This window comes from Vanessa tameamea, chromosome Z (genome assembly GCF_037043105.1).
Source record: "Vanessa tameamea isolate UH-Manoa-2023 chromosome Z, ilVanTame1 primary haplotype, whole genome shotgun sequence".
Taxonomy (NCBI): Eukaryota; Metazoa; Arthropoda; class Insecta; order Lepidoptera; family Nymphalidae; genus Vanessa; species Vanessa tameamea.
The window spans coordinates 6508796-6536618 of NC_087341.1; the positions used below are offsets into that span (position 1 = coordinate 6508796).

Here is a 27823-nt window from a genome sequence, read left to right on the forward strand (position 1 = left end):
TTGTAAACCAAAGAATAAAAAAACATACAGATATACAAGAAGCTTTAAATAAAAGTCCTAAATTTTATATTTTCTAATTGTTTGGTCATTATATTATAAATTTATCACATTTCCTTATTTAATAATTATCATATATAAAAATATGTACCCATAGTTTATTACCTTGATATGTACCGCCATCAGAAAGTAGTTTAAAAAACCGTCAGTGATGTGACTACTGAGTTGGTTGTCATTCGCATTTCACAACTCTTGCTAGTTGCGCGAATACTTCGGTCTGTTGTGGATTGTGCGTTATCGAGCAAGGTGATCAACACATTTTCATGTTGTTTATATGACTGGAGAATTGTAAGTACAATATTCGTTATTTTTTAAAATAAAGATTTAATATGTATCTAGTATAAAACATTATATTGTAATGCTGCTATCAATTACTTGTTTACTTCAATAATAAAGAAATATTATTATAATCCTTACATTTCTGTATATTTAAAAATGCTATTGCGACTAATTGTCTCTGAAATTAATTTGCGAAGCAGATTGTTTTGTATTGTTCAATACATATTATTAATATACCATACCATATAACATACCATTGGTATGGTATATTAATAATATGTGTATATTTAATTTTCTTTAATAAATTTTATTTTCCGTTATTAATACCTTCTTATTTTTTTAAAGGAAGCGTTGTTAAAAATATATTTAATAAAGTTCAACTTCACTATAGAGTAGACTTTAGATAGCATTTTTCTACCACATTTAATTATATATTTATATGTGTGTGTTTTTTTTCTACTGTTATTAAAAGTTTTTTTTTCGTTCTGTTACTAACATAACGGTGTGATGTCAATGTAACTGGGTCATCTTATATTTCAAAATAAACATCATACGACGAATGCATTTATTAAATAATGCCGAAATAATATGTGAAAACAATATTGTTGTAAAAATAAATTGATCTTGTAAACATTTTTTGTGAAAATTCTTGGATAGGTAGGTATGAAACAAATTGACTGTTTCTGGCTATGAATCTATAACTATTACTTTTAACCTGTAAATAATATATCATAATATTATTGTGGTTTTATTAAGGTAAAAATTTTAACATAAAAAACGATTGATCGACTTTTTTGAAAACAACATACGTGTACCTTTGTGAATTAAATTTTGTTTCGATTTCAAAATTTGCAACGTTTTCAAAAATCGAATATGATATATATCATAATAATGTGTACAATAAAAATAGTATAATAACAATGAAAACTGTCATTTTTATATAACTGAAAACTGACATATTTGTACATATCATTAATATTTTCGAATTTATATCGATATATTTAAAGTAATACGTTTAAAAAAAAGCATAACTGCAATACCAAGACTAATGAGGAGAGGGGCAATTAAGGTTTGCCGTAAGACCCCGGTAAATGGTTAAGGGCCGATGCTGTTTACTTCCTTTGATTTGTTTTTTTTTAAACGTTTTAAGGGATGTAACTAGGCTCCATAACATATTTCAAAATAACTTTTACGACGTCTCACAAGTTACACAACGCAAGAGAACGGCGCGGGCGCCATGATTAATACATAATATTAAAAAAAATTGCTTAACCTGTTAAAGTGTATTGGAACTTGTTTCGATAATTTTGCAACGTACACAATTTTATACTTAGATTAAGTAAGTATAAAAAATCGGAAAACAGTGATGATATTAAAGAAAGATAAGTTTTAACTTGTAAAAATCTAAACTAACTTTCTACGCACTATATAATAACCATATAATACAAAAAGTAATCCATCTGAACTCTAATTTAATTTTGAGCAATACAGGTTGTATTAGCATAATGCATTATACATATAAAAAAAATCGATATAAAACACACTTTAGATTTTTTTTTTTAACAAATGTAATATTTGGCCTCCTCGAAAACGTTCCAAAGCTACAAGGCAACAAATATGATATAGGTACCAGCAAAACGGCAGCCCTGCACTTTTCGGTGTCAATGCTAGGCGATGGCTCGATAGCCATTTGATTGCGCTGGTTGTTTTCCAGGTCACATGAAATCCCTAGATTATGACATCTCGCCTGTGTCTTCAGCGAATGAACTCAAAATAAGAATTACAAATCCATCAAATATTATGCGGAACAATTTTAGTGGTTCGATATATTAACGGCCTGTAAATTTCCCACTGCTGGGCTAAGGCTTCCTCTCTTTTTGAGGAGAAGGTTTGGAGCATATTCCACCATGCTGCTCCAATGCGGTTTGGTGGGCACACATGTGGTAGAATTTCGTTGAAATTAGACACATGCAGATTTCCTTCCGATGTTTTCCTTCACATACACATACACGACAAGTCACGCCTTATCTGAATCTTATTTTATACTGGTTTATAATCTCGTAAATTAAATCAAGATCTCGCCAGGATAAGAATGTTTTAGTCAAATAAAGTAAAAGAAAAAATATATCACTTTCCACTCGCCGTGATATTTGACTTTTATTGGAAAATATAACATAGAATCTCACTATTCAGTTAGTACTGAGGGCAATAAAAGTTACAGCGAATCAATTATCTAATAGACAAAATGTTATAAAAAGATTTGTTTTTTTTTTATCGCATTAAAAAAAAAGAACCGGCAAGGAACCCATACGTTACTCTTTTCCAACAAATCAAATACAAAGTTACGTCCATCAAATATAACAAAATTTATATATATTAATATAACTGCATGTTTTTTTAGTATCTACATGTATAATCTGTGGTTGAATATCATACCTAATTTATAATATTGAATATGAATAGGCAAAGTTACAAGTTACAGGCTGTCTAGTTTCTTATTACAATATAGACATTAATTTTCACCGCAAATTGCCACATTATGTTCGTTTATCTAATTCTTTCATTATTTAATTCTACCACCTATTCACTGTATATCCGCCAATTAGGTTGACAGACCAATAACAAAATAACTTACCTCCGCCTAACGAGAATATAAGCTATTTCGGACTCGTAGATATACGAGGTTTGTTCAAAAGGAAAGGTGAATTTTGATTTTTTTCGAAAAGTATTTATTTATTCATCAATATCCATTTTGTCCCCTTCAAAGTAATCCCCCTTAGATATACAACACTTATGCCAGCGCTTCTTCCAATCCTCGAAGCACTTCTGAAATGCGTTTTTCGGTATGGCCATTAGCTCGTTCTTCGATTCCGACTTTGTCTCATCAATAGTGGCAAAACACTTTCCTTTCATTGTTCTCTTCAGTTTTGGGAATAGGAAAAAGTCGCAGGAAGCCAAATCTGGTGAATAAGGTGGTTGAGGCATGATTATGGTGTTGTTTTTGACCAAAAAATCACGAACAAGCAATGATTATCGTGATGCAGAATCCATGATTTCTTTTTCCACAATTCCGATCGTTTGAGCCGAATTGCTTCACGTAAACGTTGCATAACTTCCTTGTAGTACTCCTTATTAACCGCACGACCTGTTGGCAAGAACTCATGATGCACCACGCCATTATAATCGAAGAAAACAGTGAGCAAAACCTTCACATTTGATCGAACTTGACGTGCTTTTTTCGGTCTTGGTTCTTCTGGTCGCTTCCATTGGGATGATTGGGCCTTGGTTTCGACGTCATAACCATACACCCACGTTTCGTCACCAGTTATGACCCTTTTGAGCAAATCTGGATCGTTGCTGACGTCATTCAACAACTCCTTTGCGACAGTAATGCGACGTTGCTTTTGTTCAAAATTTAGCAATTTCGGAACAAACTTTGCTGCCACACGTTTCGTGCCCAACACATCCGAAAAAATTGGATGGCATAAGCCGATTGATATGCCAACATCCTCTGCAACTTCCCTAATTGTGATTCGACGATTTTCCAAAACTATTTTCTTCACTGTTTCGATAGTGTGTTCGTTTGTTGACGTGGTTGCAACTCCCGGACGCTCTTCTCAGCCTTCTGTAAAGCGCTTGTAAAAACTTTTTTGAGACAAAGTAGACTCGCCAAATGCCACAGTCAACATTTTAAGTGCGTTGGAGCACTTTATTCCGTTTTTAACGCAAAATTTTATACAGTTTCTTTGATCCATTTTTTTTCAAAAGTAATAATAATAAGTCGAAGAACACACGAAAACGCAACTAATCTTTTCAGTTGTCAAAAACAAACCACTAATCCAAAATGGCTGATAATGTCAACATACGAGAGACATATGTGTACCAACATAACAAAAAGAAAAAATCGATGATCGAATGTACACAGCCCGAGAAAATTCAAAATTCACCTTTTCTTTTGAACAAACCTCGTATACATAGTAATTTATAGGTATGTGGGTATGATTACGGTAAGGATGCCCATGTTAAAACGCTGCAATGAATCGGACAACAAACTATCTATCAAAATTTGAAAATGTAAGGTTGCATCTGATGCAAGTATTGCACGCAATATTAGATAAAAAACTGTCTCTTTGTCGTCTAGTGGACATTATACGGTTCACGGCTTCCCGGGACGGACATTAATCCTTGTTTTTTTTTCTGTCAAGAGAGACAGTGCAATAACGCTGTTAAGAAGCAGTAGTAGTAGTTACATTTTCGTGCCTCGGAAAGCCCACAACAGGTTACAAACGCATTTATATACTAATGCTAAAGCAATTAGTGATGTAGTTGCTCTTTCAAAAGAACAATCTTTGATCTACATGAAATTGATTGTAAAAAAAGTATCAGCCTATAGAGGAGAAGATTTCGCATTAATTTACAATTGTGTTACAAAATTAAACGAAGAACCGTCAAGAAACTCAGTAGTTACTTTTTTATTCAAATACAAATTTATATCCATCAAATACAACTAAATTTATACATAACAATATAACTCCACGTTATCCTTCCTCTTGAGGAGAAGATTTGTAGCTTATTCCACTAAGCTGTTGGCGTTGTGTTGTGTGTTATGTATACCATATATTAATTATGTTAAATAAATCAATATTCCAAATTTTTCAGATTTTCTTAAATTTTATAGTCTCTTTTATAAATACACTTTATTTCTTAGTGGATGAATATAAATGTTAACCTATACCCATACTCCTATGACGTTGACGTTTTGATACACGAGCTATTCTGTATGAACAAACTTCAAACTCACCGCAGAACATGATCATGAAATGGCACAATCAGTCAGTCAGTCAATGTCATTGGCAATAATTTTAATAATTGCGTGCATGTTTCATTTAAATACATTTAATGCATGCATCAAATTAGCGTAATGCCGTAAGTCAGTTTACGAGTTGAATAAGAAAGGGCTTCTTACGGAATAGTATTGCAGTTCAGAATGAACAATTCAATTTTCCTTAAAAAATATTATTTTTAGCATTACTACTTACATTATATACATATCAAAGAACAAGGTCATCTTTCGAAATAATAATGCCAATTCGAATAAATTATTTTTTGTTGATTCCATTGCAAATAAATTAATGTGAAATATGACATCATTGATGATTAATTTTATACCATAATATTTGTATCTTATTTTAAAATTGTATGTATATAAAATACTATATTTAAGGATTTTTTTAAGTAACCGTTAAATGTTTGCTTGTTTTTTTAAATGAAAGAGGAAGGTAAACAGAGAGCATTAGGACATCAATTTTAAGAAATGTTGTAGGTACGATGCCATCTCTTGTTCTCAAGATATGCCAGGTGAAAGATTCGCTCACGAATATACGCACATATCTACTTCTAAAAACTAGAATCCAATTGTAAGACCACAAAATATGATTTTAGAAAGAGGATTTGAGAAAATTATAACTCCGATGAACGGTCTGACAATGAATGACTATTGGGCTATTTCATGAAACTTAAATTTCGATTTTCCATCTACCATCTCTCGAGTAAAGTCGAGGTATTACATATATATAACACCTACCCAGGATATCACAATGCGATATCTGTATTTAAATGTCTATATAACTTTTCATTTTTACTAGAATTATTTTAAAGCAAATGCTTAACTCATCTAATAAAGAGCATTATAAATAAGCGGTAGCTATGTCGTTTATATTAAATTGTTAAACGGGTTAAATAGTTCACATTACTCTATTATGACTTATTCTAAAATATTTACGGTTGTAAATAGTATAAACAAATCGTTATATCCCGATAACTCTGCTTACATCAACCTCGGGAAGCTTTATAGTGTTAGGTACTATATGTTATACAAAAATATACCATAATATACAAGGTATTAAAACTGAATAGCTGGACTGGAACAGCAACTTCAGCCGGACATTTGGGTAAAAAGGTCGAACACAATAAATTTTTAGGAACTTTAGTCGTAGTACAAAACATTTTTTAACCATGATCTTTTGGTCATTTATTAGAAGAATTAAAGATAATTTCCATTATCATTGAATTGTAAAACTCGCTACGTGTCAAAGGCAAATTAAAATCTAATTCGACCCCCAACGTTTTAACAATCTGTATGATTGGTATCTGAACAAATGCAAAAAGCCCAAAAGGCAGAACACACCTTTCGATTGGACACGCGCTCAAAAAGCTTTACTATGTCGGTCTTTATGTGGACGTCTGGCAATCCTAGACCCAATAATATTATATACTCTATTTCAACCTCAAAGAAGAGAAAAGCCAAATAAAAAACATTTGACAACAAATTAACGCGATGTCATTGGTTGAGAGCTTGATTAATCTATGATATTCAATGTGGAGTTGCGAAAAAATGTCGTTATAAACGTCGACGTAACTGCACCCCTAATACGAGTTTCAATAATTCATGCGTTAATAACGTATCTGACGTGTAATTTATGAAGAAATTATAGTATTCGATTATCTTGTCAAATGTAATGTCACTTTATTATGTACAATTCTTAAAGTTAATTAAAGCCAAGTTCTCTTATGGTTTTGTCATTTATGTATCAATTTAATTAACTTTAAATATGTCTCAAGAGGATTCTGTCGATACTACACATTCATTTTCACAAGGCACAATGTCTCGCTATCTCCGACCTGACAGATTTGAGATAGAACCGAATTCTAGCAATTCTGACTTAAAATGGACTCATTGGCGATTTACATTTACAAATTTTTTATCAGAAGAAATCTCCACTAATACTCCTGACTCTATGAAACTGATGTTGTTGGTAAATCATTTAGCTCCAACAATTTTTTCATATATTCGTAATTGAAAATTTTACGAAGATGCTATTAAATTACTTGATAATATCTACATAAAACCTAGAAACGAAGTTCTAGCACGGCACATACTAATTACAAGAAAACAGCGACCGGAAGAAACAATTTCCGAATATTCACGAGTTTTGAAACTCTTGACTCATGACTGTATCTTCCGAAACGTTACTGCCGAAGAACACGAACAACAAACGATTAGAGGAGCATTTATTGCAGGTATAAGTTCTCAGAAAATTCGATAGCGTCTTTTAGAAAATATTACAATTACTATGGATGGAGCTTTAAATCAAGCTATATCATTAGAAACGGCAGAAAAAAATTCAGAAATAATTGCTGGTAGCACAAATTCTTCGCAACTAAATGCATTTTCTAATAATATAAATGATTTTAATCAAAACGTCGCTGTATCTACTACACAACGGAGACGCTGTTTCTTTTGCGGTGGCAACATACATCAAAGAATAAAATGTCCTGCTTTTAAAGTCACATGTCAACTGTGTTCTAAGCAAGGCCATTTTGCTAAGGTTTGTCGAAGCGGTAATCAACAAACTGTAAATGTTCTTACTACAGACACATGCTTACATTATTCGCATGAAAGTTTCTTAGCTGCATCGCCTAGTAGCTTACAAAATGCTACCGTACCTATTTTTATAAATAATATACGCGCTGATGCCTTGATAGATACAGGAAGCTCCGTCAGTTTTATCAATAAGAAATTAGTACAAATAATGAATTTAAAAATAAAACCTTTTAAACAGACAATTACTTTAGCATCGTTGACTCATGTATACTTCGTAGAAGGAATGTGCCATGCTACAGATAAGTTACAACATCATATTTATCAATAACGTCAACTTCTAATAATTAACAATCTTTGTGCAGATATCATTATTGGCCATGACATACTAAAAGATCATTCGAAATTGGAATTTAAATTTGGAGGTAACAGAGAGCCTTTAAAAATATGTAACGTTATGAATGCATCTGTGCCACCAGTGTCTTTATTTACTAACTTATCATCTGATATTAAACCTGTGGCGGTAAAATCTAGACGATATAGTAAAGAAGATAGCGATTTTATTAATACTGAAATTTCGAAGCTTTTAGCAGACAGAGTTATTGAACCCAGCGTTTCACCTTGGCGTGCCCAAGTCCTTGTTGCTGGAGGAGGAATTCACAGAAACGCTTGGTAGTAGACTATTCGCAAACTATTAACAGATTTACATTGTTAGATGCATACCCTTTACCAAATATAGAAAATGTAGTATCTGAAGTTGCAAAATATAATTATTTCAGTCAAATAGATTTAAAAAGGGCCTACCATCAAATCCCAATATTAGAAAAAGAAAAAAAATTTACTGCTTTTGAAGCTTCTGGCCATCTATATCAATTTACTAGAATACCGTTTGGAGTTACAAAAGTGTCAATTCTATTAATCTGCTTGGATACAATATTAAAGATAATACTGTCAAGTCTAACTCTAATAGATTAAAACCATTATGAGACCTGCCACCCCTAACGAATAACTGTGAATTAAAACGAACACTTGGTTTATTTGCTCACTATGCAAAATGGATCAATAATTTTTCAAAAAGATTTAAATCTTTTCCAATAGATGATACTGCAAAAACTTGCTTTGTATCATTAAAATCAGAAATAGAAAAATCAACTTTAGCCGTTATTGATGATAATGATATTCTTACTGTTGAGACTGACGCATCAGAATTTGCGATTGCTGCGTCGCTGTCTCAAAAGGGGCGACCTATAGCTTTTTTTTCTAGAACACTTTCAGATTCAGAGCAACGCCAATCTTCAATCGAAAAAGATGCATGCGCTATTGTAGAGAGTCTTCGCAAATGGCGTCATTATTTAATTGGTAAACATTTTTTACTTTTAACAGATCAACGCTCTGTTGCATTTATGTTTAAGCAAAATCATTTTAGTAAAATAAAAAAATGAGAAGCTTGAACGATGGCGTCTCGAATTATCTTGTTTTAAATATGACATAATTTATCGTCTGGGTAAAGAAAACACAGTTGCTGATGCTTTATCAAGAGTATGTGCTCATATGAATGTCGATAAATTACGTGAACTGCATAATTCCCTCTGTCACCCCGGCATTGTAAGAATGATGCATTGGGTTCGCATGAAAAACTTACCGTATTCGGTGAATGATATAAAATCTCTTATACAGTCTTGCCAAATATGTGCAGAAATTAAACCTCGGTTTATGAAATCTAAAGGTCAATTAATAAAAGCAACAGCACCTTTTGAGCGATTAAACATTGACTTTAAAGGACCTTTACCATCGAATACTCCAAATAAGTATTTATTAACAATAATCGACGAATACAGTAGATTTCCTTTTGCATATGCCTGTAAGGAAATAACTGCAACTGATATCTTATAAGATGTTTAAAAGATTTATTTTACACTTTTGGAACACCGCTTTATATTCATAGTGATAGAGGATCTGCTTTTATTTCTAAAGAGTTTACAGAATTTCTAAGTTCCTTGGGGATTGCATGTAGCAGAACAACGCCTTATAATCCATGTGGAAATGGTCAAGTCGAGCGTCTCAATGGCACTTTGTGGAAAACATTACAACTTGCTCTTCGTACAAGAGAAATGCCAATTGAAAGCTGGGAGCAATTTCTGCCAATGTCCTTACATGCAATTCGTTCACTTCTTTGTATACCAATTAATACAACTCCACACGGACGACTATTTAATCATCCTCGTAGATCACCTCATGGAGAATCGTTACCCTCTTGGTTAATTCTTGGACCTGTGCTAATGAAAAAATATACGCAATAAAAACGATCCATATGTTGAAGAAGTTGAACTATTACAAAGTAACCCCTATTACTCTTTTGTGAAACATAAAAAGTTTCAAATCGGAACTTAGCTCCACTCCCCAATCCAATAGAATCCTACATAGATCAAAATTTAGAAGAACAATTAAATAATTCGACTACAAAAAGACAGCAAGAACAAGAAGATATCGTAGATGTTTTTTATGACTCAGAAGACCGAAATATAAATGTGGAGCATATTGATGTTCAGGACATGCAATCTGTGACGCCGAGTACGTCTGAGGATTAACATCTTAGGAGATCCGAAAGGACAAGACGAACTCCATATTATTTAAAAGATTATAGCTGCGTGGTAGAAAATGTTAGAGGGGGTGAATGACGTGTAATTTATGAAGAAATTATAGTATTCGATTATCTTGTCAAATGTAATGTCACTTTATTATGTACAATTCTTAAAGTTAATTAAAGCCAAGTTCTCTTATGGTTTTGTCATTTATGTATCAGTATCGACTTCTCGAAAACGTTTACGAAGTATTTATATTCGGTAATATGAGTTTGACATTACACGTTTGCGATAAAACCATGATAACCGTCGAGCTACCCGAAATAGACTACACCACAATTTATATTTCCATCTCACTTACACGCGCAAAAAAAGGTGAGAAAAATATTATTGTATTTGACATTTGTCGCAAAGTATTGTCTCTAAAATTTTGAAGGTTATATTATCTTATTTTACAATGTTTATTTTATTAAAAGAAATAAAAACTGAATGTATTATATTTTTTTATATTTGTAAGTGTTTTAGCAGTGGTGAAAAAAGATGAAATTACATTGAAACATGATTGGCTTAAAGATTAATTTATCGGAGTTTGAAATTATTATAAAATTCATCAAGAGGTATGTAAACATAAATTTATTATTATGCTTAATATACAATACGAACCGTTATAATTGTAAGGACCGTAAATTTATAATAGAGATTAGAAACGTTTTAAAAACTTATAAACAGTGTACATTGTTATTAATATAGAGGAATTTGAGTTAAACTGTAACTAACCTAACCTACAAATATTGTAAATTTAATTTCCTTACAATTTTACGTTGATATACTTATACATATTTAAATTGTTGTTCTAATTTGTTTATAAAGTTTAATTTGAAACTAAGTGGCTTACTTCGCGTTTAATTGCGATGTGTCTTGTGTGTTAATTTAAACAAACATACATAGATTAATTTTATAGATAATATCCTCTTTTTTTGTGTGAAAAATTCCATAATAAATCAAACTTAACCAATTCAAACTTATGTTTAAATGATTATGTTATATTGATAATACCCAAATGATGTTTGCGTTTCAGTATATTATAATAATATGCATATCTAATTATCATTAAATATATAGACCTAATAGTTCTATTATTAGATTATAATTATTCTATGATCATGTTTTAATAAAAAAATATTGTTTGTGATTACAGTTCCAAAGAAGAAATACAAACCTAGACACTACTACAAATATATACATCCATGCGGCATTTTCCAGTGTGACACTATATCTATAACTTCAAGAACCTTTGTAAAAATATAGTTTTTATAACGTAAAGTAAAGTCGTAAAATTTTGTTTAAATATATATTTAAAACAAATAATAATATTTTTCCTAAAATATAATTATATGTACTACATACGTACATGAACTTTTTATTTCAATTAAACAATAAAGAGTTAATAGTTTTAATTGTCTGTTTTAATATACCCAATTATTGAAAAAGTAAGAGTGTTTTTGAAGTTGATTATTTATTAAAGTATTCATAACAAATCACAATAGTGAATAGTATTTATATATATGTCTGTATAGATGTTTCTTATATAATGTAAAATTTTTAAATCATTCTTAATTCAATTTCATTTTATAAAATCACAGGAACCATATATTCAATAAAGAGACAAATCCATTTTTTAGTATATTTATTGTTTGAATTAAATAAATAGGAAATTATGTAGAAATGTAGATTGCAGTTCAATGCATGGTCACTTGTTTTTTGGATGTTGTCTGTGGTTAAGTGTAATAATTTTGTATTATAAATAAATATATATTAATCATAAGCTCAGTAGTGCAGAATAGAGCCGAAGTATTAGCAAATCGCATGAAATACGTAAATCTAAGGTTTGTTTATCTTTTGTCCTACTTCCATTGGAATAGGCTATAGATAGATCTATTCACTCAAGAAGGAGAGCCATTCCACAATATGAAAAAAAACTAAATATAACCTAATTTGTATTTTTTTGCAGTCTTTACTGTAAGTTGTCTCACGCACACTATCTAATCATATCTTATAATCACGAGAGTCAATCATGTGATACAGGGTTATTGGTAATTCGACGTATTCCCGTTAGGAGGTGATAGGGGTGATTATTTGCGAAAATTTTAACCCCCATATGTATAATGCAAAAGTGAACCATTTTTGAGTTATCACGTTTTTTAGATTTTTACAAAATAAGTCAAAAATGCAACTTCAAAAATTTATTTAAAAAAAAGTATCAATTAAAATGTATTTTTTTCTTCTGATTTATAAAAACGAATAAAAATTGGTTATTTGTCAATATTAAAACAATAATTATCGGTCCAAATTAAATAATGCGAGACGGAAAAAGATAATATTTCAATATTTTTTTTCCACAAAAATGCCCTTAAAACAATCCTGTCCTGCAGGTTATTTTAAAAACATAACTGTTTTCTTAGCTCTCCAAAAATGTATAACAACTAATAACTTATTTCAAAACAACCTAAATAAAATGACCACAAAGGACGCTAGTGGAAATTCGTATTCGAACATGAACGAATTCGGATTAAAGTTAGCTCTTTAAAATTCACACAAAATTAATAATTAAAAAATACCCAATGTAAATAAAACTAAAATACAAATTTAAAATAAAATTTAGAAACAGAAACAGTTCAATAGCTTAGTTATAAGTAAGATCATTTTGGAATTCAGCCTATAATTATTGTTCCTGCTCGAAGTGACTTCCCCTATTACGCTCGCATTATTTTCCTAAGTTGTGACTCAACTACCGACAAACAGGGCTATCCACGGATGGCAGACAAATAACAAACACACAAATATTTGGCAGCAGAAAGCAGAATGCAATGTGTCATTGATACACTGCATTCTGAGTCCACTATTTTTATGAGATTCATGTTGGCGGTCCCATAAATAATAAAATAAAAAAGTACTAAAATTACTGCATTTATACTAAATGGGATTATTTTGGTATAAATACAGGAATTTCAGTACTGTTTTGCCCAATTCATTCAATTCATTACCAATAGTTGTTCCAGTTCGCTTCGGAATATGGCCATTGTGTGGACAGTTTATTTGCTAATTGAACCCCTTTGATGTAATGTGTATTTTGAATTGGGCTTATTTTTTATATAGGAAAATAAATCCAATACTTTGTCAAATATAAAGCCCATTGGTAATTGTTTGCCAAATATGCCGATTACACGAATACAAATAGTCATGTGAAATGCGACCATAAGGCTTTACACAAAATTTCCTTCAAAATTGACAAAAATATATTGCTTCACGGATAGAATAAATTCTCTGGCATATCATACCTAATATTTTTTATCGATCTGGTCTGGACCTGGTCTGGACCTTCGCGCATAGGCAATGTCATTGCAAGAAATGTACACCATACTAATCCTTCCTTACACAGTCAATGAGTGTCAAACCATGAGATCTGACATACATTGTCTTATATTTATAATTAAAGTCACCCTACAGAACAGAACACGGCTCTACGTATTATTTGATGTTTGGTGGTAAAACAAATATGAGTTTAGTTTTAATTAAATTTTACATAAAACTAAAGCAGAAATGTTAAAACGGCCTATATTTTAATTATTAATAAATGTACGAACTTGAGACCGTTGGACAGCGTGGCTTCAGGTATCACATGCCTTATTCACACGGCTACTCTACTTAAGTATTGTGTCAGGTGGTGACTCGGAACGGTCAGTTATAATATAGTTATTGTATGTCTGTCTGTATCGATTGACTCATCTGGAACTGTAAGCAATAATTGTTAAGTTTTTGATATTTTATTTTGATCTTGAAAATGTATTTTAAAAACAACACTTATCTTTTGCCTTTAAATTGTATAAAACAAAGACGGATGTTGACACGATTTTCACAAGTAGAAATAGCAAAAAACGAAAAAGATTCGTATACATGATATGTAAAAAATGGCTACTAGCACTAATTAGACGGCATTTTATCTTAAAAATTTGTAGAATAAAAAACTTACCTTCTACCAAAAAATTTTAAAGTGAGATTAAAATTTTAAGTAAGATTATAATATTACTTAGCCATACATTAATATAGATTAAAATTGTCCCCTACATTATTAAAATTGAAAAAACGTTCGCTTCGAAATTCATGGTCGGAAAATTGGCTGTAAAAAAATTTTACCTTGGCAGTTAAATTATTGTATCTATATGCCGTGAACACATTTTGATCAATGTTTCAGAATACAATAAAAACTCCAACTTAATATTTACTTTGTTAAACGCATTCTATATTAATAAATCACTCCCACGCGCGTGTTCCCTTCGGTGAAATGTACATATATATGAATTTATATGAAAGGTATAAATATAAGTAGGGCGGACGTACCGGTCTCAAACCAGTTTACGGTAAATTATCACGATAAATTTTTAATATTTATAATATATTCGACGTTTTCTACACTACTTCATTATTTATAAAAGTTATTTAATTAAAAGTTGAGGAATGTCCCCTAGATGTTAGTTTTATTTGCAGCAGGATTCTCTATTTTTGTTTCCTGGCTGTATTTTTTTGAAGTACTTCATAATCACCGTCTTATTGATATTATAATAAGTTTTTGTTTGGTGGCATCTTTAATCTGAAGCATATGAAACGAAACTTAATTTTAAAGAAAATGGTCAGTAATAGAATCTTTTTTATCAGTAGTATCAGTCTCCTTTTGTAGACCAGTGGGGTCTACAAAAGGAAACAATATGTTATGAATATATATTAATTGAATTACGGCACGTGCCAATTCTAATTAAAAGCAAAGCAATTTAAAAAAAGAAATTAATCAAAGGACTAGCTGTTGAGCAATTGGTTAAACAAAGGGCCACATAGACAAATTATGTGCTTTTTGTTAACCAGCTAAAAAACACGAGAAATTTAACTATAACCACATAGTTATAATTACCAAAACCATTACGAAATTCATCGAAATATATTACAGAAAAATTGAAAAACAATACGAACCGTATTGTAATGGCGACCAATTAGCAAGTTACTATATTAGTAGTCTCTTTTAAGTGGTGGGGTGAGTTGTGACAAAATCGGCAGTGGGGTAAAATACCAATCGAATTTCCGGCTGATTCAATAACTTCTTAGGGTGCCGAACCTCTAAAGGAAAAAAAGAACCCTCCTAAAATCACTTCGTTGTACCGTCTGTCCATCTGTCTGTCCGTCAAGACCGTTTTTCTCAGAAACGCTTTGAAGGTTAATGGATATGACCGTTTATATTGCATTTCCTATAAATTCCAATGGGAAACAAAACTTATACTAGGGTACTTCCCGTTGATCTAGAATCATGAAATTTGGCAAGAATATCTTGTGAAGAAAAAGAAAGTATAGGAAAAAAATCGTAAAATAAAAACTATTTGAAAACCTTAAATTTGTTGTTACGTCAGTATCTGGTGGTACGGGCCCCATAGTGCGCGAATCCGAATCGCAACTGCCCGGTTTTTTATATGTTGTTCTCCAGTCAACATAAACAGTTTTAACGAAGTCTTTCATATATTTCTAATTTTCAAAAGTAATGAACTTCCATACAAAGATTGGTCCTTTGTCTTTGTCTGGGGTGTAAAGGATTGCCTTACTTATCTTAAAACGAATTATATACTAAGCAATCTGACAAATAAACATTGCAAGGTAAAAAGATTGTTATAATTAAATGGCTCGGTAATAAAAGAGCGAGATTAAATACGCTTGAGTATTAGAGTATTTAAATAGACTTAATATACAATAAGTACAACAACCTTTCTTTTTACTTTTATAATTTCACTGTAAATAGTTATCTCCTTTCTATCTACTTATATATATATATATAAAATAACAAGTCCTGACTGACGATTCATCATCGCCGAGCGTAAACTATTAAAGTTAGGGCCTTGAAATTTGGTGAGTAGGATCGCTTTATTGAGGAGACTCCCACTAAAAAAGGAATTTTGGAAATTCAACCCCTAAAGGGGTGAAACAGGTGTTGAACGTTTGAATGGAAGTCGGTCATTTTTTCAGTTGGAAGCATGAAACTTTATTTTTGAGATACTGTTAAAAATGAGTACATACGTATTCAAGTGTTTCTGGATATTCTAGCCCTAAAGGGATGAAATAAGTGTTAAAAGTTTGTACGGAATACAGTCATTTTTTTAAGTTAGAAACATGAAATTTTATTTTTGGAGTACTGATTAGAAATGAGTAGATATGTATTTAAGGGTTTTATGAATATTCTACCCCTAAGGGGGTGAAATACGGGTTAAAAGTTAGTATGTAAGTCTGTCTTTTTTTAAGGTAGAAACATGAAACTTTATTTTTGGGTTACTGATTAGAAATAAGTAGATATATGTATTTAAATATATTTGAATATATTTAATTCTTGCATATCCCCCTTTGTCTAACTATATGCTGTATAACAATATACAAAATATGCAATTTTTTAAATTAACTGTGTCGATACTTCTCGAGGAGTTTTTTTTAAATCCTCTAACTCTAACCTCTTGGTGTCGTTTTATTGTCATAAAAAACAGAAATCATAATTTTGTCTTTCTTCTGAGTCTTTCTTCTTGATATAAAGACATTTCACGCAAATGACGTATAATATTCGTAAAAAATTAGACTCAGTGTGATTTCGTATATTGTACGGAATATTTTTAACAAGTACCTTTAAAATATAAGATCATTAGTTCCAAAGAAAATTTTAATTTATTTAACATTGAAATATATTTTAGATAGCTGCCGACTCGAGCCAAATAATATCTATAAGTATTCAAGTTTCGCAAAGGCTGCACTCTGCGGTGCCCTTCACTGCAGAGTGCAGCCTTTGCAAAACTATTGCGTAAAGTCTATTCAGTAAACAATTGTAAACAGTTGAAACCATTCGAGCAAACAATCGACACGCGTTATCATACCTATAAGAAATGACATTATTACTCGTTCAATTATTAAAACGTAATATGTAAAATAGTGTCCTCGTTTATCACTTATATATGATAAGATGTTGTTTAAAATAAATAAATGTTCATAAAGCTTAAATTTTTATCACTGTGTTTAGATGGCGCCATTAACGAAGGAAAATAATTTATTAAATGAAGCACATCACTACGGTTATAAAAAGAATTTCCGTACAGCTCTGCCACAGTTACTTGCAGTTAGCGTAAAGAACCTTTTACTTCTAGGTAAGTAGCAAATTTATAGCGTTATCGTAACGCTTACGTTAAAAATTTCAAAGCACTATAGATAAGATGTCAATACATAAGATGACTATATATATATATATATATATATATATATATTGCCATATTGTAATATTAATATTGCCATCGACATCTAAGTACATAATTATTTATTTATTATTAAGATCCATAATATAAAACAATGTATTCGTCTACATTTTAATCGTAATAAAGACCTTTATAAAAACAATAAAGACGCTTGAATGCTATTTTTTACTAACTACAATCAAGTAACTAATGGATTGTGGCAGTGTGATGTTAGCATACAATACTTACAACAAAAACATTCAAATATACAAGAAGGACGGTTACTATTACCGAATGAATAAATGAGGTAAAACACATTATTCTAAAAAAAAATATTTTATACATAAAGTAAATTATTTTCTTGTCTATTACAAAAGAAATTGATTAAAACAAATATTGTTTAATTAAATGATGGAGAGGGCACTCAATACTCAATTTTGATAATAATTTTCATTTATGGCTCACGGTTAGCGCTAAAAACAGATTTGAATTTTTTTTTTATTAAGTACATAAGGTCTTACCTATATTTGATAGCTTATTTTATTTAAAGGTCTCACTTCGATTTGTTAAATACTTTTATATAAATCAAGTATGTATACCTAATACTTGTCACGGGTTCGTATGGGCAGAATAAGGATCAACATAGAACCTTTATATGTATTAGCAGAAAAAAATGAAAAAAAAACAACAAAGAAAAATTCTTGTTTTTTAGGCTGGTAACCTTCTCGTGTAGGTTATACGCAGAACCACTCGACAACTTTTTTGTTTAAAACACGAATAGAATTGTTCAACAACGATTAAAATAATAAGTAATGACAAAAGTAAATTATAAACTCAATAGATTAACGTTTTAATTAAACGCCATTCTATTTAAAAGAATATAAAACGTTTTTTTAATCTCATCTTAAATATTTCCTTGTATGAGTATAAAAAAAACGTTAAGTATAAGTATGTGTGAATAATAGGATACTGTTAATACATCTCGATTAGTTCCGCAAACCGCTCAAGTACGACATTTAAAAGTCCGAGTAGGTAGGTACTATCCACTTATCATATAATTTCCGCCAAGCAGTAATATTCAGTATTGTTGTGTTCCTGTCTGAAGGGTAAGTAACATATCAAGGGGCATTGCATGTCAGTTCCCAAGTTGTTGACCCCGTGACTATGTAAGAAATGCTTATTTCATAAGACGCCAATGTGAGTGATGACCGCTTAACATTTGCCTGTCAGCTTACCGACGCCACAAAAAGAGGCTATAAGTTTTGTAGTTTATTCCGCCACACTGTTCCTGTATTCATTGGTCGATGTAAGTGTAATTAAATTACAAATTGTAATTCAAATACACTATTGCAATTTACAATATGATATGTGAGAACTTTCGATGTAGACAAAGTACCTATGCGGAAAAAATGTGTAATATATCTAAACTTTATAAAATACAAATGAGTATTTTATTTTTAATAATTCCTATTTTAAATGATCACAAATTAAAATAAGTATTTTTCAAGTTGTCCTATTATTTGAAAAAAAAATGTAAAAATTAAAAATATCTTAATTTAGGAGGAATACATTTCTTTAAATTCTTCTGTGATTAAGGAAGATACCCTGTCCTTTTCCTCTTTAATTCACTTTTCTGTAAAATGTCTAATGCCTAAATCACTTAGAAGATATCAAAAAACAAGACGAGAAAAAAATGTACATTTAGGTACCTACCACTTTTAACTTTTTCGCTAATGCTTAAAATAACTAAAAATAAACATTAAAAAAAATTAACTATTTAGAAATATCATTAATTATTTATACGAAATCTATATAAAAAACCACCAAAACATACATATGTGTAAATTAAAATCGGTTCTGAGTGAATTTAAATATAATATAAAAATACAGCAAGTTTGATCAACTTGTTCTTTTTAGCGAGTAGATCACAAGGTGCCAATGTCGTATAAGAGTTGAACTTCGGCTTAATGTATTACTTTTTTCGTATCGTAATTTTAGCAACAAATAAAATAATAATTCACTGCTTCAGGGTATGGAATGACACTCGGCTTTCCGACTATTCTCATTCCTGCTGTAAAAGAACCGGTCGAAGGAGAAAATTTGCATCTAGAAAGTTCGGAAATATCATGGATAAGTAAGTAATTTGTTTGTACGGTTTTTTAATTAAATTAATAACAACATTATATTTAATAGTAATCATGACTTACGTCGTTTTAAAAGTTTTTACTTAATCTTTTATTTAATAGCTAAGACTGTTACATCCGCGCTCACGTGACCGTTTTATCGAAAGTCATGGTTAGGTATAATTTAATCTTATTGTAAATAATACGTGTGAGGCTGTGAGCGGTCAACCTTCGTTCACTAACCATCCTTGTTTCAAGGATTACTCAGAATCAGATCGTGTTCCCGTACTAAAAAAACAAAACATCAATTCACATTTGAAGTCTTCGATGCGAATATTTGTATAATTTGTCTTTTTTGGTTCCGTGGAGTTTTGAATCAAAATAATTTATTTTTTAAACGAAATGTACAATTTTACTAAATAGATTTACTTATCACTTATTTTTTATTTTTACGAGCCAGATTGGATTTAACTTATTTATACTTAACTTATAATAAACTGAGTGAATATAAATTAAACAATTAAAAGTTTAATTTAACATTTAAAATTAAAGTACGTAAGTATATATCATATACTTCTTTGTAATTTTGTGCTACGTTTCCTATGTATGTGTGAATGCATGGCTATGTTTGTATGTATAATATGTTAAGATTTCGCTATTTTTGAATAAGTTTTTTAGAAAGCTGATTTTTTTTTCTAAACATGCAAAGTGGAGCGAATTCATTTATACGGTACGAGTGAGCGTGTATGACACTCTTGTGAGTGTTAAACCTAATAAAAAACAAAACGATCAAAATCTTTATCAGCGTGAAGATTGCACAACTCTACAACTTTTTGTTTGATACGTTCCACTAACTTTCTGTAAAACTGGTTTTCACGAACATTAGTGCGTGATTGCGATTTTATTATTTGTGACTTTTGTAAAGTCTTCTTTTGACACTGATGTCGACATGAGTTTTTGAGAACATGTTTCTTATTCGAATTTAATAAAATGCATCTTCTTGCATCGTGCATGTGGATGAATTATGAATATAATTTCTAAAACGGAACTTTTAAATGTATGTTGTAAACGTTGCTGATAAAATCATGTTTTCATTGTTACACAGGTTCAATCAATTTAATAGTAGTTCCGGTGGGTTGCGCGTTGTCCGGCATAGTGACATCACCGTTGGGCCGTCGTCGCGCCATGCAGATGGTGAACGTACCCTTTTTCATTGCATGGTTGATATTCCACTTTTCAACCAACACTGGTCATCTCTATGGAGCTCTTTTCCTAACAGGACTAGCGGGTGGGCTTCTTGAAGCACCAGTAAGTAAGTTCGTAGAATTGTCGAAAATTTTTCAATGGTTCAAACCATTCAAAAGAGTAATTTAGCAACATTACTTGAGTAATCTGTGTATACCATCGCACTTAATACTCAAAGCACTAAGTAAACTGAAATGCGAAAATATGTTATCTGTCTTATTACAAAGTATACGACTGTTATCTGAAGGTAAATGCGGATATTCTATTAATTAATCGCAGCACGTGTTCTGGAGTTTATAGAGGGTTTCTAGTCTTATAATTCTTTATAAAATTTAGTTGTAGCCGTTTATTATATAGTATTTAACAAATAATTAACTATAACCTCTAAAGACATGTTTTCGTTAAGCTTATTGTGTAGGACTATTCGCCCGTTTAATGTTTCCTGCATTAAACTGATGATCTGAACTGATGAACTGGTGATCTTGAAGTATCCATCGTACACAAAAGTTTTAGAGTTTTTAAAGTTTTTCAAAACACCTGTACAATCATGAATAAAATTACTTGAAATCAATGTGAATTTTATTTTTAAAAGGTGCTGACGTATGTCGCTGAGATCACACAGCCGCATCTCCGAGGTGCACTGACGGCTACAAGCACCTTGTGCATTACTATTGGAGTTTTCACACAGTTCCTATTCGGCCTACTCTTCTACTGGCGAACGGTAGCACTCATCAACATCATATTTACGGTAAAAAAAGTCACTAATAAAAATAAAAAAAATATTTCATTTTCTTTTGGGAGCGTTCAAGTATTACGTAACGCAATTTTTGAAGATTTTTGCATTTTATAACCCGTAATAAATATTGCGATTCACGAACGTGAACGCTATACCACGCCAAACTTGGTTCTCCTGGATCCTGCATGCTATCTTCGGGTTGCCAATTTGGGAGTTTTAATTCCCTAATTTTTTATTTAAAAAAAAAAAACAATGTTACGCAATGTGTTGTAAGAAAGACCCCCTCCCGCCCCTGTAATGCATCGTAACGTTATACGAGACCCCCCCAAATTGCGTTAAGTAATACTTGCCCCCTTTGTTATAAATATATATAAGATGAAAAAATCATGTATAGGTTATCCGTAATACGCAAACTCAATAGAACATGTTTTAAGTTTAATTCATGATGTTTTAAACAGAATAACTTTTTATCCTATAATTCTAGCATTAACCTCAAAATAGCATTTATCATCTCTTACGGCTACTTACTCGTATTATTTGGATTGTCAAATACTCTTTTACATAACATAATAAACATACATAATCAGCCTGTAAATTTCCCACTGCTGGGCTAAGGCCTCCTCTCCCGTTGAGGAGACGGTATGAGCATATTCCACCACGCTGCTCCAATGCGGGTTGGTGGAATACACATGTGGCAGAATTTCGTTGAAATTAGACACATGCAGGTTTCCTCACGATGTTTTCCTTCACCGCCGAGCACGAGATGAATTATAAACAAATTAAGCACATGTAGATACAGTGGTGCCTGCCTGGGTTTGAACCCGAAATCATCGGTTAAGATGCACGCGTTCTAACCACTGGGCCATCTCGGCTGCTAAATACTAATACTAAATATAAATTAATGCTAAATATAATACTAATACTAATGCTAAATATAATACAAATACTCTTTTAAATATTATTTATTTACAAGTATTAGACATTATCAAATATACATATATTTTTATGTGATTTATAATAATAATAAAATAATCAATAAGTTGCTTAATGGCGAAAATTTATTTGCGACTGGGTTGTCACCACGCTCCATCTTTTTGTAGAACATATTTTTCCTTTGTATATCATATTGCCCAATTTGAATATTGAAAATCTAGAACGAGGCAACTATATATATCAATAGCCGAGGCAAATATATACATATGTATATTTTTTTTAATTCACAGATTTTAGCAGTTATTGCATTGTGTTTTGTACCAGAATCACCTCACTGGCTTGTATCTAGAAAAAGACACAATGAAGCAATGGAGGTATTAATTGTTATATGTAATTGTAGATAATAATTTTCTTTTGAAGTTTCGCAAGACATAATAGATTAAGTACAATAATGTTATCTACCGTTTTAATGTAAACCAACAATAGATAGGTGTAGGTATATAGTTCACATAAATATATATTATGAATATCTAATGATGTGGAATAAAATACCCATCAGCTGAGCTGTGATGGCCCAGTAGATAGGTAGATCTTAACCTAGGATTGCATAACTCAGTATAACTACGTGTTTAGTATTTATAACCGATCTCATGCTGGTGACGAAAAATACTCCGAGGTTGGTATGTAATTCCACTAAACTATCTTTTTATCTGTTAAACAGCAATAAGCAACAAGCCTCCTTAAACGGAGTTGGAACCTTATTTCACCAGCAAGATATTTAAAAATTTTAACCACTTAATTTAAGATATCCTTCTACTACCGTTATATTATATTATAACATAATGAATAGACAGTTCGTCGCTTAGCATTGCAATTTTTTAATTTTTTTAGCATTAAAAATTATAATACACAGAAATTTTTATCTCTGGATTGTTTGATTCAATCAGACAATGCCGTCTGTGACTCACGAACATGAAAATATTTTATATCCTTAGTGCTTGAAGTTCAATTTCTTGCAAATATAAATTTCTATAAATTGTTTGAAAATTATGATTATTTGAATAAATAATCGTTTGTCTTTGATAAACAGAGCTTACAGTGGCTTCGAGGTTGGACCAGTAAGGAAGTTGTCGAAGATGAATTGAAGGATATACAAGCTTTGTACAAAAGAAAAGAAGGTGCGTTATACGTCAATTTTTATTAATTTTACCGTAAGCTACGAAAGTGCTTACTTCATTTAAATATATTATAATTGCCATGAACCGATAATTTTAATGGGCATTTATATGATTTTAGCGGGAACCGAGGATCAGGAGGAAACATTGAAAGAAAAAATTGTGTTGTACCTCGATAAAACATTTTTGGTGCCTTATTTTCTTGTCTCATTTAGCTTCTTTGTGGGACATTTTAGTGGAATGACAACCTTACAGGTCTGATTTATTTTTTTATAAATGAATACCTACCCTAACTCTTACGCATATTTAAAATACATAGGTCATAGATATTAAAGTGCAGTTAACTTAACAATTTATCGCTATGAAATAAATTATTTTGTTAGGAATATAATAATTAGTAAAAAGTAGTAAAATTGTATACAAAATCTGTTTTTCATTAGTTTATAATGTTATGATAGTTATAATATTTGACAGTATGCCAGTTGAGTTATAATAATTAGTAGGTATGTTGTGCAATTAGCAGTTAAACAAATAATTATAGTGTAGTATAGATAAGTATTAAAATAATTTAAGTTTTCTTAATAGATGTTGTTATTGTATGATCCGACTTAGTAGCACTTCTTTATTAGTTACATAAGTTTTTACGATGTCATTTTCAATGATAGTTCATGTAGGTAATTTCGACATTACATGAACTGATCTTTTATTAGGAAATACATAGGTATTTGTAAACATAAAGTCTTCAAAATAAGTACAAATAATTTAAAAACTGATCTATAAGTCGTTAAGTAATAAGTGGTAATTATAGTCGTTAGTTAAAATCCTACAAACGAAATATATACATCATGTAAACTATAAAATTAATAAAGGCTTAAAAATATTTTTTAACTGTACACTGCAGACATACGCAGTGACGATATTTCAGATGTTAGAGGCGCCAATCGACAAATATTACGCTACCCTCATCCTAGGCATCCTACAAATCCTTGGTTCTATTACCTGTGTGATGTTGGTTCATTATACAGGAAAGAGACCTCTGACATTTTTCTCTACTGCAACCGCTGGAATATGTTGCCTTCTAGTTGCTGTTTACGAGGGTTATATTAAAAGTGTGAGTAATGACTTATAAGACCAGAATTTGAGCTATGTTTGATAATTAGTAAAATAAGATAAACAAATTAATACAAATTATGTCATTTTATTATATTTATTTAATGGGAAATGTTTGTTATTACAGAACTTGGTATTAAACATTACCACGACTTTCGATGACTTTAACAATACCACGTTAACTGATGTCGTTAATAACGATTTGGTACGTACAAATTAGTGCAAGATTTACATTTCTTATTTTTAATTAATATTTCATTCTTTTTTTTCTTTCCACTTAAAAAATACTTGAAACGTTTTCATTCTATAGTATTATCACGAAATCTAAAATATCAACTAAATATAACATCCATTGTTTAATAAATGAGATTATATTATTATTTATTCATCATTCTATAGAAAAGGTCTAGGGAGAGGTCTGTGGTATATATACAATTATAATTAAAAATAATTATTCACCAAGTATTACAATTTCCTAAAAAACTTTCTATGTATCTTTTCAGAATAATCCATATTCTTGGATTCCTACTGCGTTACTTTTAATAGTAGCTTTCGTTACTTCTGCTGGAATACGACTTCTTCCTTGGATTTTAATTGGAGAGGTAAGAACAATACGTTTAAGTTTTGCGCAAAAGAACAGGTAGATTAATTATTTATATATATTAAAATTTAAACTATGATCATTTCTTTTAGAATGTTAATTTAGGACCAATCGTAATATACGATCTTTTTGTCATCGAGTACAATAAAAATAAGCCAGTTTCTATTTAAAGGACAAAATCATGCCAAAAGACATATATTTTATAGGACTTGAATAAATAATATGCGCATTTACAACAGGTATTTAGTACAAAAACAAGATCGGGAGCTGCGGGTTTGGCCAGTGCTATTGGATACATCTTCGGATTTTTAACTAACAAAATATACATCAGTATGTTAGAAAAACTGTCAATTTTGGGAACATATACCCTTTACGGATTTATTTGGTAAATTTTATTATTATTATTTCAGGTCATAAACTAACTAAACTTCATATATTCTTTATTTGTTGGTAAAAAGAATGTGACATTTGATTGAAATGAGTACGAACCGCCTTCAAAATTTTAAGATCCTCTCCTCTTATAAGTATTAATTGTTTGATTGCAGTTTGATCGGTTGCTTAGTATTCTACTTCATTTTGCCAGAGACCGAAGGAAAGGCATTAATAGATATCGAAAATCATTTTGCCGGTGTAAAAAGATTGACAAATGAAGTGTACAAGACAAAGGTTTGTATTAGGTTTATCTAAATAAAACTGAAGTATTTACAATCAACACTATTGTCTATTACTCCTAACGAAAAATAATTTGGAAGCTTATAATATAACATAAGTTGTTTATTCATATTCATTTAAAACCAATATTTCGTAGATAGAATTCAACCAGAGTTTATTCCAAATTCTATCACTGTTCACATTAAAAACGAAACGAATTACTTTTTTGTTTTGACCTTATACTCGTTTTATTTTTTACTTATTCGTAAAATTCTGTATTCCCTTATTTTAGGTATCATTATCATTTTGAGGAAATGCTCTGTTCATGAGATATAAGCTAAAACAATACATAATAAACAAACTTTATAGTTTTAGAGTTTTTAACGAGTTTAAGTAATTCGCTAGTGTTCGGGGTAAGACCGCCATTAGAGTCAAATTTAACAGAGTCGATTTTGTGTCAATTTTACAAAACCTAGGCATTATTGCCAAGAATATGAATAATGACAGTAAACTGTGTATTGGAAGGTTTGATTGATTTTGGAAACGGATGTAACAAAAGATTCGGTTCTTGAATAATCTTTCCATTGCATTTTAATAAAAGACTAAATGTTTTTGTTGTCATAACTATTTTTTTTAATTATTTGAATATATTTTGTTTTTGAACTAATAACTAGCAAATCCATGCTCCATCAACCGAACTAAGGTAGAAGAGCGTAAACCCAGTCTAGCCAACGAGGTATTTATTTTAAATGATTATGGAATTAATAAAACAATAATTATATAACACTTAGGGTTGACTTATTTTAATTCCATTACCTACTCTATAAGGCTCTGTTGGTTGTTGTTGAAGGTTAGTGATTTTGCAAATACAAATATTTTAAACAAACGTACAAAATCAAAAATATATATATTTTTAGTAACAATTTATGAGATTGTATTACACAACCACAAATTATTATCAAAGATCTTATTATTATATGATCTTTTTCATTTTAAAATATTTGTAGTAAATTATTAGTAAGTACTTTAAAAATAATAATGGAGTCTAACAAACATAAATCAAACACGCTTTCGCATGCAAATTTATTTATTTTATCATAATTTGACATACCTATCATGTTAATATTATGGATCACTTTGTTTTATCTGTGATACTTAATTACAAAATTCCTACATTTCAACTCTAATTGCTAAATTAAATAAATTTTTGGTAGCTTACAAATCAGTACTTAGTATTCATAAAAATTACCAAGTAACTTTTCTCTTACAGAAAAAAGAATATGTGGAAGCTTCTAAGATGCGAGATTTGAAAGGAACGTCGAATCCAACATTTGAAGGAGACAATGCGATTTAATAATCAATAAACTTTATTTATATAATTAATAAGTACCTTAAATGTTTATTTTTAAGCCTCTTAGTTAATATTATTTTATCAGTGACTATTACTGCTCTGAATTAAAGCTTTCCTCACCGTCGCACAATATTCAGTAAGCGCATATGTTCCTGGCTGATGAAGATAAAATATTCACAAATTAATAAGAAACATTTCGTATTGTTTTTGTTTTAGTTTGTTATTGTGTTTTAAAATATTTTTAACACATTTTAACCATCATACAATTTGAAATGATTGTTCGTAGCCATGCATTAAC

At 30.6% G+C, this 27823-nt stretch overlaps 1 protein-coding gene across 2 annotated transcripts; it reads left to right on the plus strand.

Annotated features, from left to right (window-relative positions):
- The first annotated feature begins 198 nt into the window (after positions 1 to 198).
- Positions 199 to 27632, plus strand: LOC113401741 (facilitated trehalose transporter Tret1-like). Of its 2 annotated transcripts, XM_026641756.2 has the most exons (14): positions 200 to 345; positions 17393 to 17516; positions 19630 to 19734; positions 20829 to 21031; positions 21561 to 21716; positions 22928 to 23011; positions 23728 to 23815; positions 23934 to 24067; positions 24714 to 24923; positions 25050 to 25127; positions 25426 to 25524; positions 25763 to 25908; positions 26069 to 26189; positions 27445 to 27632. In XM_026641756.2, exons 2-14 carry the CDS (start codon positions 17393 to 17395, stop codon positions 27526 to 27528), a joined length of 1632 nt encoding a protein of 543 aa, XP_026497541.1. In that variant the 5' UTR covers positions 200 to 345; the 3' UTR covers positions 27529 to 27632. The 2 variants fall into 2 exon arrangements, with proteins under 2 accessions (XP_064076305.1, XP_026497541.1); XM_064220235.1 differs by lacking the exon at positions 17393 to 17516 and having other exon boundaries at positions 199 to 345; positions 27445 to 27630.
- The last annotated feature ends 191 nt before the right edge of the window (positions 27633 to 27823 follow it).